General features: G+C 52.2%; 1 protein-coding gene across 4 annotated transcripts; it reads right to left on the reverse strand.

Moving 5' to 3' along the window:
* Positions 1–2,347: 2,347 nt before the first annotated feature.
* Positions 2,348–11,449, reverse strand: SLC25A45 (solute carrier family 25 member 45). 4 transcript variants are annotated; one of them, XM_084761377.1, is made up of 7 exons: positions 11,046–11,449; positions 10,457–10,526; positions 8,672–8,715; positions 8,437–8,508; positions 7,783–7,968; positions 3,650–3,908; positions 2,348–3,527 (listed from the first exon to the last, which is right to left on the reverse strand). In XM_084761377.1, the coding sequence occupies exons 2-7, from the start codon at positions 10,491–10,493 to the stop codon at positions 3,259–3,261; spliced, it is 867 nt and encodes a 288-aa protein (XP_084617503.1). In that variant the 5' UTR covers positions 10,494–10,526; positions 11,046–11,449; the 3' UTR covers positions 2,348–3,258. The 4 variants fall into 4 exon arrangements, with proteins under 4 accessions (XP_084617503.1, XP_084617502.1, XP_084617504.1 ...); XM_084761376.1 differs by lacking the exon at positions 11,046–11,449 and having other exon boundaries at positions 8,672–8,732; positions 10,457–10,507; XM_084761378.1 differs by lacking the exons at positions 8,437–8,508; positions 11,046–11,449 and having other exon boundaries at positions 10,457–10,888.
* Positions 11,450–13,681: the final 2,232 nt, after the last annotated feature.

Here is a 13,681-nt window from a genome sequence, read left to right on the forward strand (position 1 = left end):
ACTGGCGTTCTGGATGGTTGTGAGCCACCATGGGTGCTAGGATTGGAACTCAGGTCCTCTAAGCACAACAAGGGCTCTCAACACTGAATGTCTGTCCGGCACAGCATCCCAGCTCACTGTAGGAACGCTGGTTTCACAGATCTGCACCACTGTATCAGGCCTTTTCTGTGTCTCAGGGAGCAGAGTTAGGCTTACACAGCGTGTGTTCTTACCACTGAGGCATCTCCACAGCCGGCTTCAGCCTCTTTGTTTGCTTTTTTGGTTTTTCAAGACAAGGTTTCTCTATGTTATCTTGGCTGTCCTGGACTCGCTTTGTAGACCAGGCTGGCCTCGAACTCACAGTGATCCGCCTGCCTCTGCCTCCCGAGTGCTGGGATTAAAGGCGTGCGCCGCCAACGCCCGGCTCCAGCTGGAAACTTTTTAAAAATCCCTGTGTGTTTGTGTTTGGCCCAGGTTAGACTTGAACCTTTGTCTAAGAATGTCCAGTGTCCAGAATGGCAAGTTACAGGTGGGAGCCACTTTGTCCAGGTCATTTGTTTGTGTCTGTCTGGTTGGTTGGTTGGTTGGTTGGTCGGTTTTAGTTTTTGTTGTTTAGAGACAGAGTCTACCCTGTAGCTCTGGCTGGCCTCAAACCCAGCGATCCTCTGCCTCTGCCTCCCGAGTACTGCAACTAAAGACGCACAGCACGGGGCCCAGGCCCTTGCCCAGCTCTTGCTGGCCATCTGTGTCTTCTTTTAGGAAAAATGTCTACGCAGAGCTGGGTGTGATACTCTGTCTCAGAGAAAGAAAGGAGACAGGGCCCTATATGTTTAGGTACACCCTAAACACTAGAACCACAGTGGTGGCTCGCTTCTAGAAAAATGCGTCATTGCTTCTTCTGTACAGAAGGGGGCTCAGAGAAGATGTACTGTTTAGCTGCTCAGAGGCCAACTCCAGGGAGCCAGGCCAGTTGTCCGTGGGAGATTGTGGGAGCGGGTGGCTGCAGGCTTTCCACTCTGCCCTTTTACCGCTATAGTTCCTTGAGGGTCTTAGCCCGTTCTGAGTCTTGGAGTTACCTTCCCCAAGACCTAAGAACTCAAGGTTTAGTGTGTGGGTCCCAGGCTCTCTCTCCATGGTTCTCTGTCCCAGGTCGCTGAGTCACTACTCACTTCAGGAAGCAGCCCTGGCCCATAGTCTTGCCTCACATGTGTAGCCTAATCTGACTTTGAACTTGATATCTTGCTAAAGACAACCTTGAACTTCCGACTTTTTGCCTCCACCTACCCAGTGCTAGAGTTATAAGTGTCTGTCACCCGCCCCATGTTATGTGATAGAGGGGATTGGTCTGGACTTTATTTTATTTTTAATTATTTATTATTTATGTACATAGGTGTGAGGGTGTTGGATCCCCTGGAACTGGAGTTACAGACAGTTGTGAGCTGCCATGTGGGTGCTGGGAATTGAACTCGGGTCCTCTGGAAGAACAGCTAGTGCTCTTAACTGCTGAGCAGTCTCTCCAGCTGCGGTCTGGGCTTTTTGCATGCATGGCACTCTGCCAGCTGAAGTGCATCCCTAGACTCTCAAAACAATTTCCTGGAGAGCCCCCGTGTGCACCTCTAGTTCTGATGATAGGCACCTAGGGGTGGAGTCTCTGCTCCATGGAGAGCATGGTTTAGAGAGACAGACAGAAGCAGAATCACGCATCAAAGACACTCGGAGGTGACCAAGGAGGGGGTGACATTTCAGTGTGTGGCCCACACTTGCAGCTGCATCTGGGAAGTTAGGGAAATATACGTCCTCTTGCCCTCAAAATCCTGCCGACTCAGAAACCCTGAGGTTTGACTCAGCAAGCTGGACTTCTGAGCCGTTGGCACAGCCCAAGGAAACAGAATGATGTTTCAAAGGATACAAGAACTGAGAGACGAGGGGGAGGTACAAACGCAGTGAGAAGAGCCTGGGCCTTCAAGTATGGATGTTATGTGCATGCAATTCCCACAGACGCCAGAAGAGGGCACCAGATTCACCAGACCTGGAGTTACAGGTAGGTGTGAGCTGCCCTGAGGGTGCTGGAATTTGAACCTGGGTCCTCTGGAAGAGCAGCCAGTGATCTTAATCACTGAGCCTTAGCTCCAGCCCCTCAGGCAGTTTTTAAATCTAATTTAGCTATTGAGATGGGTATTAGACAAATGTAAGGAAGAATGTAGGTGAGAAAGAGACAACCTGGAGAGGGCCAGGATGTAGATGTGGGATTGGAAGGTTCAGCAGATGCGTGTGTGTGTGTGTGTGTGTGTGTGTGTGTGTGTGTGTGTGTGTGTGTGTGTGTGTCTGCGCGCGCGCAGTGGAAGCAGAGACAGGAGGGCATCACCAGAACTATCAAATGAAACTTTATTGCCTGTATCTGTTCAAAAGACAGAAGTACAACCTTGACCGCAAGACTCACACAACCTAACAACTCAGAGGAGCAAAAAACTAACCACGAAGCACTGTGCACAAAAGCTATGACTGGCTGGGTGTGGTGGCACACGCCTTTAATTCCAGGACTCTGGAGGCAGAGGCAGGTGGATCTCTGTGAGTTCGAGGCCAGCCTGGTCTACAAAAGCGAGTCCAGGACAGCCAAGGCTAACACAGAGAAACCCTGTCTCAGAAAACCAAAAAACAACAACAAAAAAATAGTTATGACTGAGGTAGGCAGGAGGGTACCCCACGGTCAGCTGGGGCTGGAAGGACCCTAGAGACAGAGCTCTCCCTGGATCTTGGAGGAGATCCAGGGAGCTGAGAAGTTGCTACCCCACACCACTCCTGGGACATGAGGGACCACAGAAGGAAGTGACCAAGAGAGAGGAATACTTAGTGAGCCAGGGCAGCCAGGAGCTGGGGACCTGGCTTTCTCTGAAGGGCTCTGGACATAAAGAGATGGAAGTCATTCTCCTGTCCAGGGGAGTGCTTTGAGCCCCAGGGCTGGTGGTAGCAGGACAGGGTCTAGTCTGGGAGCTCCTTCAGAGGAGCAGTTATGGCATGGCCGTCTGGATGATTTGTATGTGCCCAGGGGCCCTGCTTCCTGGAAAGAAGCAGCCTGCTGAGGTGGCTGGAGGAGGGGTGTGTCTTGCAGTCTGCAGGGGGCCAGGGTCGTTGGTTTCTTGCACACTGGCTCCTTAACTCTCTGGGCGATACAAGGCCCCTCTTGCTTCTGCACCTGCAAGCTGGGTGCTTCAGCGTGCTTTGCCAAGCTGCTGTCAGTCATGATTCCGCTGTGGAGTTGCTGGTGCTGCCTGGCCAGCCTCATCTCCACAAGCGCAGCAGATACTCATAGCTGAGGAAGGTGACGGCATTGACAGGAAAGGCACGGGCACTGTTGAGGGTCATGCCTTTGAAAAAGACCCCTATGCCCTCCTGCCGGAAGCTGCTCGCCATACAGTCCAGCATCCCCTTGTACTTTCTTCCCTTCAGCCCGTCCATCTGCATCCGGGACTTGATCACATCAAAAGGTGTGGCTGTGATCCAGGAGGCTATGCCTGCAAAGCCCCCTGCCACCAGTACTGTGGCTGAACCTGGGACAGAGGGAGCCAGGGTTGAGTCACACTAGAACATCCCTCAGCCTTTAGTCCCCTCCCTGGCCTCTGCTGTACCTCCACCCCACTGACCCCACCCCACCCCACCCCAGCACACTCACTGGGATTCTGGCCTTCTGGTGTGTACTGGCGACATAGCCCTTCATAGGTGACAAAGTACATTCCCAGCGTGGGGGTGTCCCTCAGCACCAGGGCCCAGGATCCTCTGAACAGTCCCCAGGGTCCCTCTTCTCTCAAGATGGAAGCTGCACAGTGCACAGGCCCCCGGTACCGGGGCTCAGCGCTCCCTAACTGCACCCTTGGCTCTGTCTGGTTTTGTAGACGGACTTTGATGAGGTCGAAAGGAGCCAGGAAGTAGGCCTGTAGAGAAAGACATGAAGGGGGCAAGGTGGGGCTTAGGCTTGGGATCCCAAGTTTACAGCCACACAGGGCAGAGAGGCTCATGCCACCAACTCCTGGACACGCGCGCGCGCACACACACACACACACACACACACACACACACACACACACACACACACACGGCTGGGGGTTTGGCCAATTGTCTGGGCGCAGTTGAGAACAAGCAGCCTCCCTTATTATCAGGCCTGATAGGCTGGGTATTGGCCCCTCCTCCCAAGATAGCAGGCACAGGCACTCAAGGACGAACAGGAGGAGACTCCTGGGCTCCCTGACTCCAGGGAGGACCACGTGTATGCAGTGGCTGGGGCTCAAGAAGGGTTCAGCAAAAGCTGGCCAGGCGTGGTGGCACACACCTTTAATCCCAGCAGGTGGATCTCTGTGAGTTCGAGGCCAGCCTGGTCTACAAAGTTAGTCCAGGACAGTTAAGGCTACACAGAGAAACCCTGTCTCGAAAAACAAGGAGGAGGAGGAGGAGGAGGAGGAAGAGGAGGAGGAGGGTTCAGCAGCAGGAAGCAGGAAGGAACTAATGCTGTAGGTGTCGGAGGCCCCCCCTTGGCCTTGTTCTAAAACAGACCCTTAGAATGTCCCTCCTTTCTTTCTCCTTCAGGCCTGTCTGAGGCCCCAGGGCGGCCCTCCCTGCCTCTGACCAAAAAGGCTTGTGTGGGTGAGATGGTGGTAACAGGTGGGATTTGGTAGGCACTTGAGCCACGACACAGATCCGGGGTGGCCTTGGACTGCACTGGAAAACAGAAGGTCACCACACCAGGGAAGTTTGAGTCAGGGATGTAACTAAGTCAAGCAGCTAGCTGGCCATGGTGACACACACCTTTAATCCCATTTCTGTGAGTTCAAGGCCAGCCTGGTCTACATAGCGAATTCCAGGCCAGTTTAGTGCTATGCAGTGAGACCCCCATCTCCAGAAAAGGCAAGAGAAGCCACTGAAGCTCAGATGAGGTTCTAGCTGGGTGTGTTGACCTCATCCCTGCAACTCCAGAGGCTTCGATGAGAGGACTACAAAGAGTTCAAGGCCAGCCAAAGCCACACAGTGAGTCCCAGGCCAGCCAAAGCCACACAGTGAGTCCCAGGCCAGCCAAAGCCACACAGTGAGTCCCAGGCTACAGTTGAAGGAAACCCTGTTTCAATAAACCAGTCATGGGGGCGGGGGTGGGGGGTTGGAGAGATGGCTCAATAGTTAAAAGCACCAGCTGCTCCTCGGAGGACCTAGGTTCAATTCCCAGCACCCACATGATGGCTCTATATAGCCATCTGTAACTCCAGCTGCGGGGGATCCAGCGCCCTCTTCTGGCCTGCACACTAGGCAGCCACATGGTACACACATAAATATATTAATTTTAAAACATTTTTAAAGAAGAAAAAAGAAAGAAAGAAAGAAAGAAAGGAAAACAGCCAGGGCTGGAGAGATGACTCAGTGGATAAGAGTGTATACTGTTTGGTCCAAAAGACCTGATTCTGGATCTCAGGACCCACATGGGTAGCTCACAGCTGCCTCTAACTCTAGTTACAGGGGCTCAGATGCCCTCTTCCGGTCTCCACAGGCAGAATTTAAGTTTAATTTTGGAATTAAAATCTAAGATGTTTTTTTAAAAATCAAAGAAAACTGCTCACAGTGTCACATAGGCGGTGGAGGCAGGGCCCTGGCTGATGCTGACCTGTCACTGGTGTGCACTTGGCTAGATGCACCTGAGCTCTGCCGTTCAGATGGAGGCCTGGCTGGTAGTGGAGGGGCTGGCAGCTGACTGGTGAAGGGCTTTAGGGAGTGCAGGCCACACTGCAAGCTTCTGCCTCAGTGGAGGAGGTGTGGAGCCCTTTTGAAACAGATGTCCCTCCCAGAGCCTGTCCCCAGGGTAAGCTGAGCCATTCCGGGCTGGGCTTCTGACCTGGAGCTCCGGGGTTGAAACAGGGGCATCTTGTGGGGGTGGGAACCTTGGATCCTACGAGGTTACCCAATTCACTAACCAGGGCAGCTTCAACCAGCCACAAGCAAAGTTAGTGCCATCAGAAGCTGTCAGCCTTGGCCCCTTCCTCCCACTTCCTCGCTGGAACACAACTGGCTCCAACACCCTGCTGACAGATGGCCCAGGACACCCTGGCTTCAGCACACGCCTGGACCAGTCACCACTTGTGTCCCTGGTTCTGCTTTTCAGGGAGATGAGGAGAAGGCAATTGAGAAGCAGAGCCTGGCTGGGCCTAAGTCGGGTCAGGTTATAGAGGGTCTTAGGTTTTCTTCCTGTTTTTGAGGGGTGCAGTCCTCCAGGTTTAAGAAATATAGGGGCAAAAACTCTCTCCGTGGTTTTGTTTTGGGAGAAGATAATCCTGGAGTGAAATGAATGAAAAAGAATTTTTGTTGTTAAAAAAAAAAAAAAAGAAACATGGGGGCACATGTCTATATAGTAAGGAACATAAAGCTTGGTTGGGTGGCATAAAACTATAATCCCAGAATTTGGGGAAAAGATTGTTACAAGTTTGAGATCAGCCTGATCTACATAGTGAATTACAGGCCGACCAGGGCTAAATAGCAAGGTCCTGGGGTTTTTTTCTTTTTCTTTTTCTTTCTTTCTTTTCTTTCTTTTTTTTTTTTTTTTTTTTTGTTGTTGTTTGTTGTTTTTTCAAGACAGGGTTTCTCTGTAGCCTTGGCTGTCCTGGACTCACTTTGTAGACCAGGCTGGCCTCAAACTCACAGCAATCCACCTGCCCTGCCTCCCGACTGCTGGGATTAAAGGCGTGCGCCACCACACTTGGCACACAAGATCCTGTTTTGAAAACACTAAAGGGACAGGGGTTGGAGAGATGGCAGTGCTTAGGAACACTCCCTGTTCTTGCAGAGGACCGGGGTTCAGTTCCCAGCACCCACATGCCAGCTCAAACCCATCTGTGGTAACTTTTGTTCCAGGAGCTCCAACACTTTCAGGCCTCTGCAGACACCGTACGCACATGGTGCACATGCGTACGTGTAGGCAAAGCACTCACACACATAAAACAAAAAATAAACAAACTTTTTAAAATAAAAGGAGCAAGGAGAAGAGGAGAAGGGAAGAGAAGTCAGGACTCTCTGGGGTCTCTTTAATCATTAACCTCTGGCGTGCACACCCCGACTTTGTCCTCTGATCTCGCTCTCTGTCCCGTGAGCAATCAGTGGCATCAGGGGCAGGTGCCCATTAGAGGGTCACCCAGGAGCCCATCTGAGGTGTAGCCTTGAGCGGGAACCCTTTGTCCCTTTCTGCTCAGACACTCCCTTTAACTCCCTTCTGGGGCCTGGAAGCTCCTGTGGTATCCACCCTACCTCACAGGAGCCTGGTCACTGCCCCAGCCGAGAACAAAGACCAAAACAAATGACTGAGCGGCTCAGCGATTGGCTGCCCCTGAGGCCTGTGACCCGTGGCTCCGGGAGGCTCAGAGATTATGGTTAGCAAGTACAGCAGGCACAGGCCTGGCTCAGCTGGTAGGACAATCGCCAGAACCACTTTATAATCACTTCAGGGCCAAACTCAGCTCCATTGGGGATGACCTTAGTCAGGGTCAAAGGTCACCCCCCATCTTAGGCTTCCCACAACTCAGGGCTAGTAGAACCCTCTGAAAGTGGGCAAGCCTCAGAGAAGGCATTGGCTGCTTCTGCCTGGCGTCTTCTTTGCACTGGCCCCCAACTTTCTGATTTTATCCTCGCCCCTGGTTTCCATGGCTAGGCCAGTGGGAGCCGTGTCTACAATTACCCCTTAGGAGGGCCTTAACAGGCGCTGCTGGGAGACCCTGCGGGCAGAGGGCTCAGAGCCATCACTCTGCCACCTGCATGTGTGTGCATCCATGACCCTCTCACCTGCAGGAGGCCCCCAGTACAACCTGCTATGAAGATGTTTGTGTAGCTGGGTGGCTGGGCCCGTCGTTCCTGATGGGAGGTGGCTGTCAGTGCCAGCAGCGTGTTGCTGTACACTCCGAAGAGGACAGAGTTGACCAGGGCTACACTGGCAATGGGGAAACTCATTCCCTTGAAGAAGCCCAGGACCTGCAAAGCGACATGGGAGCATTGTAGGAGGCATGCTGGGCTTCCCTGTCCTGCTGCCACCTCTGACCAGGATAGCTGTACATCACTTCAATTTTATTTTATTTTATTTTTGTTTTGTTTTTTTTTTTCAAGACAGGGTTTCTCTGTGTAGCCCTGGCTTTCCTGGACTCACTTTGTAGACCAGGTTGACCTCGAACTCACAGCGATCCACCTCCCTCTGCCTCCTGAGTGCTGGGATTAAAGGTGTGCGCCACCACTGCCTGGCTGTACATCACTTTTGTCTAAACACCGTCTCAGGCAGCCAGAGCAGGTGTAGGAGGCTGTAAAGACCTCAACTCTACTTTTGGGGTGCAACATGACTGCCAGGCACCTTCCAGGGCTGAAGACTTGGAGGTTGTTATCAAGGAAAAAGAAACAGGCACCAGGTTCCCCCAGATGACTCCTACGCCAAAGAAGCAGGCTACCTACCGACTCATGGCGATAAGTCTTGACTATACAGTCCACAATTCCCTGGTACGTGCTCTGGGTCTGTAACCGCACCTGGATGGAAAGCACTGGGCATGTGAGGCAGTTGGGCAAGCCAGGGCTGCTCCCCCAGTGGCGGCCGGGTTATCCACACAGCAGATGCTGGCAGTTAGCCAAGCCGTCTCACCCGGGGTTCCAGCCAGGCCAACTGCTCTTCCGGCTTCTCTGCAACACTCACCTTTACAGTGTCAAATGGGTGCCCCAGGACCAGGCCCACAGCTCCTGTGGTGGCGAGAAGGCTGTAAGAGTGAGGCTTGAGTCCCAGCACTCGGGAGGCAGAGACAGGTGAATCCTTGTGAGTTCGAGGCCATCCTGGTCTACATAGTGAGTCCAGGACAGCCAGGAATACATGCAGAAAAACCCTGTCTCAAAAAACAAAAAACAAAAAACAAACAAACAAACAAACAAAAAAAGCCGGGCGTGGTGGCGCGTGCCTTTAATCCCAGCACTCGGGAGGCAGAGGCAGGCGGATCACTGTGAGTTCGAGGCCAGCCTGGTCTACAAAGTGAGTCCAGGACAGCCAAGGCTAAACAGCATTTTGAAATTCTGTCTCAAAAAACCAAACCAAAGCAAACCAACCAACCAACAAACAAAAAGAGTGAGGGCTGAGTGCCAAATCCAGGAAGCAAGTCTGTGCTAGAGGAAAAAAGGGTGCAAGCCGGGGCAGGAAGGCGGGATGTGCTCAGACATCCACCACCTACATTCTTGGGGCTCCAGGAAGAGTCCAGATGGCCTCCCCTGCCCCACCACACCTGGTACTGGGCCACAAAGGTGCTGTGAAAAAGGAGGGAGACCTGTGGTCACACACACACACACACACACACACACACACACACACACACACACACGGAAGGAATCAGCTGTAATACTGTCCCCAGCCCTGACTATGGAAGAGGCGGCACTAGATGGGTGATTCTCAACCTGTGGGTCGTGAGCTGGGTGGGGGTCCCATATCAGATACCCTGCACAGCAGATAGCTATGTTACAATTCGTAACAGTAGCAAAATTACAGTTATGAAGTAGCAACAAAATAATTTTGTGGTTGGGGGTCACCACAGCACGAGGAAGTGTATTAAAGGGTCACAGCTGAGGAAGGTTGAGAACAGCAGCTCTAGAAGGTGTGGCTACTGTTGCCAACTGTACTTCTGCCTTCCTCTCAGAGCTCTGTGGCCTTGAATAAGAACAGGCCCTGCTGGCCCCTTCCTCCTGCTTTCTACCTTGTCCGACTCTCAGTGCAGAGCTGGGAGCCTTCTCAACGCCCTGCCAGCCCCAGGGGAGAAATCTACCCACTAGTTTGTTGTTTTTGTTGTTGTTGTTGTTGTTTTGTTTTTTGAGACAGGGTTTCCCTATGTAAGAAACCTGGCTGTCCTGGAACTCTCTTTGTAAACCAGGCTGGCCTCGAACTCACAGCGATCCACCTGCCTCTGCCTCCAGAGTGCTGGGATTAAAGGCGTGCGCCACCGCACCCGGCTTCACCCACTAGTCTTATTCTCCACAAAAATGCTGCTTCTGTGGCCTGGGGAGTGAGGTGTATCATGGGGGGGTGGGGGGGGGAGTGACGACAGGTTCTTGGTGTCCTTCCTCAAGGCTCGGGAGTGCCACCCTTTGCCAGGTAGGGCAGATTTCCAAAGGGGAAGCCAGGACAGCCGGTGAGATCAAAGGTGAATGTGTTCTGGGCCCCTAGCACTGGTCTGGGAGAAGGGGGCTTGGGGGAGCTGCTCCCTGCATGGAGGTCCTCGGCGTTCTCCGGCAGCTTGGCCTGGGATGCAGAAGCAGTTCCTTCTGAGCCGCTTTCCCAGCTGCCTCCTTGGCCATTCCAAGAAGGCTCTGAAGACAGCTGGCTGCTGAATGCTTCAGGCAGAACAACTCCTCTTGAGGACTCACCGTCCCCCCCACCCCCACTGCCCCGGGAAGCGACCCACCCTTAAGGCTAATATGACAGAAAGAAAGAAAAATGTCTCACCGGAGATCCAGCCAGCCACGAACTCCTCCACGGGCATTGTATGGGCTCGGGTGGGATCCGCTGGCCGCTCCTGGCAGGCCCAGCAGAGAAGACTGTTGCAAATGAGATCCCCACCCCCTTTCCAAACCCGATAACCTCCCACTAATGTTTAACCCTCGCTGGAGGGTGAGCGGTGGCCCGGTGCCCAGACCTCGGGCAACCATTAGCGAGAGTGAGCCAACAACATCAGTGACCCTGAGGCTGCAAGAGGCCTGCGAAGTATGAAGCATGGGCAGGTTGACAGCCACAGCTAGCCTGAGTCCTGTGCCTGGACAGTGACAACCAGGGCTGTGTGACAGAGGATGGCACCTGAGTGCTAGCTTGGAGAGCCTCTCCAGGGCCTGCCTGATGGGCCAGTTCATAGCAACTGCCCATTCATTGCCATGGACCTCAGGCCTCACCTACCCTGACCAGCTGCGAGGCTACACCAAGTCAGAATGTGGCCGCCAGGTGGCAGTCCCGGGCTACGGTGGCCTGCGGCAGCTACCTGAACCTGGGGCTGCATAACAACAACCAGAGGCCCCCTCCCCAGCCCCCAGAAGTGACTCACCAGGCCCTGAAGCCTGTTTTTCCACTCTCTCCAGAGTTGTTTATGGGCGGGGCGTGAGCCAGAACCGCAGCCTCCTCTTGCCAGGGGAAGGAACAATGGCCTTTTGACTGCTGATGGCCCAGTGAGACACTTCCTCAAAACTAAAATCCCGTTCTCTACCTTGGAATGACAAGAAGGCCTTCAAGCAGATGCCAGGGCTTATATTGTTTTTTTTTTGTTTTTGTTTTTTTTTTAATTTCTCTGTCTCTAAATTGCAACCAATAATTTTCCCTTCTTTGAAAATTAAAAAGAAAGACGGGACATCTCCTCCACACTGTCTGAGCCCTCGCAGTTCCGCCCTCCTCTGACCTCATGTCCTGCTTCCTGCTCTCAGCCTGGAGGTCCTAAAGCCAGCTTGCTTCCTCCTCCTGGACACACTCTCTCTGGCCTCCGTCAAGCTGGGGCTGGACCATCACAGTGAAGCCTCCCCAGGTCATCTCACAGGCAATGGCGAAGGCCCAGCAGTCTGCACCCCTCCCCGTCGAGGCCTTTTTCCCCTTTCTCCTCACACTTGTCACTGGGCTGTTCCATGCAGTGAACTGGTCTTGCTGTCAAGGACCTATGGCTGCTTTTTAAAATTTTTTTTTATTTTTGGTTTTTCGAGACAAGGTTTCTCTGTGTAATAGCTCTGCCTGTCCTGGAACTCACTCTGTAGTCCAGGTTGGCCTCGAACTCATAGAGATCCGCTTGCCTCTGCCTGGGATTAAAGGCGAGCGCCACCACTGCTCGTCTTCCTGTGGCTGCTTTACCCACTTGCATGCTTGAAGGATTAGACATGAAACATGCTAAATGAATGGTGAATGGGTGAACGAATAGAAAGGTCGGAAATAGTATTTGTGGCAAGAAGGTTGAAAAAGTCCATCAACAGAGGAGTGGACAAAGACACAGTGGAGTTTTAGGGTGTAAAGGACAATAAAATGATGTCATTTGCAAGAAAATGGGTAGAACTAGGAGATCATTGTGCTAAACAAAACAAACCAATCTCAGGAAGACTATTATCACATTTTCTCTCCAGAGCAGAATCTAAAATTTATGAAATGCATGCTTGCAATTTTGTAAGACTTATGTGCGAGTCTTTCCCCTACCTGTGTATGTATTTATTTGTACCACGTGCAGTGCCCAGTTCCTTCAGAGATTACAGGAAGGCATCAGGTTCCCTGGAGCTGGAGTTAAGGGTGGTTCTGGGCCGCCATGTGGGTGTCAGGAATCAAACCTGGGTCCATAAGAGCAGTAAGTGGTCATTGCCTCGTCTCTCCACGCCCAGTAGTTGTTTTAGTTTTGTGTGTGTGTGTGTGTGTGTGCCTGTGCGCTGAGTGTGTGCATGGGTACCACCTGTGTGCGTGAGCCCTCAGAGGTCGGAGGACAGGGTCGGATCCTTTAGAACTGCACGTAAAGGCGAGCTGTCGCATGTGTGCCCAGAGCACAACCCGGGCCCTTTCTTCTTAACTGTTGAGGCCTGCTCCTTTTGGGCAGCGGCCACATCATCTCAGCTTGTTGCTGATATAGGGGAATGCTCTCGCTACAAGGTCAGGTTGACCAAAAACCGTGTTTATGTTCAGCATACTCTGTGGCCTTGCTGCTCCTAGAAATTCCCCAAACATAAGTGTAGCTGGCCCTAACTGTAAACTCTACTTGGGGGCCAATCAAATTAAAGGTCAGCTAGAGCTGCTTTGTCTAGTTGGCAAAAAAAGAATTTACATCAAAGGTGACTGTCCTGTTCCACTGTCATTGTCCTAGTCGTCGTCCCCCGAGCCCCCGCCACTCCCCCCCCTTAAGCTAATTTTGGTTTTTGCCTTTATAAGCTAACTCTGAGAAACACAAAATGTCACAGTTTGGCTCCTGAAGTCCACTCTGTGTCTCTGACCATGGTCAGTCTTGGGGGTTGAGTTCAAGAAACCATCCGTATCCGAGATCCATGCTGAATGGTTTGTTCAGCTTGCTCTGGACCCAGACATTAACCACTGTGTCATATTATCTCCAGGCCGATTTTTTTTCTTTCTTTCTTTTTTTTTTTTGGTTTTTTCGAGACAGGGTTTCTCTGTGTAGCCTTGGCTGTCCTGGACTCACTTTGTAGACTAGGCTGGCCTCGAAATCACAGCGATCCGCTGGCCTCTGCCCCCCCCCACCCCCCCCCCCAAAGTGCTGGGATTAAAGGCGTGCGCCACCATGCCCAGCTTCCAGGCCTATTTTTTTAAAAAATTAATCCAGGCTGGAGAAATGGCGCAGCTTTAAGATTACGGTCTGAGGTGGTAGCGCATGCCTTTAATCTCAGCACTGGGAGGCAGAGGCTCTGCTCTTCCAGAGGTCCTGAGTTCCAGCAAGGTGGTTCACAAACATCTATACTGGGAACTGATGCCCTCTTCTGGCATGCAGGTGTATGTGCAGATATATGTAAAGTAGATCTTTTTTCTTTTTTTTCTTTTGGTTTTTCTAGACAGGGTTTCTCTGTGTATGTAGCTTTGGCTGTCCTAGACTCACTTTGTAGACCAGGCTGGCCTCGAACTCACAGCAATCCACCTGCTTTTGCCTCCCAGTGCTGGGATTAAAGGCATTCACCCCCACGTCCCCACGTCCGGCTCTAAAATAGATCTTCTTTT

Source organism: Acomys minous (assembly GCF_964271855.1).
Source record: "Acomys minous genome assembly, chromosome: 2".
NCBI classification, from domain to species: domain Eukaryota; kingdom Metazoa; phylum Chordata; class Mammalia; order Rodentia; family Muridae; genus Acomys; species Acomys minous.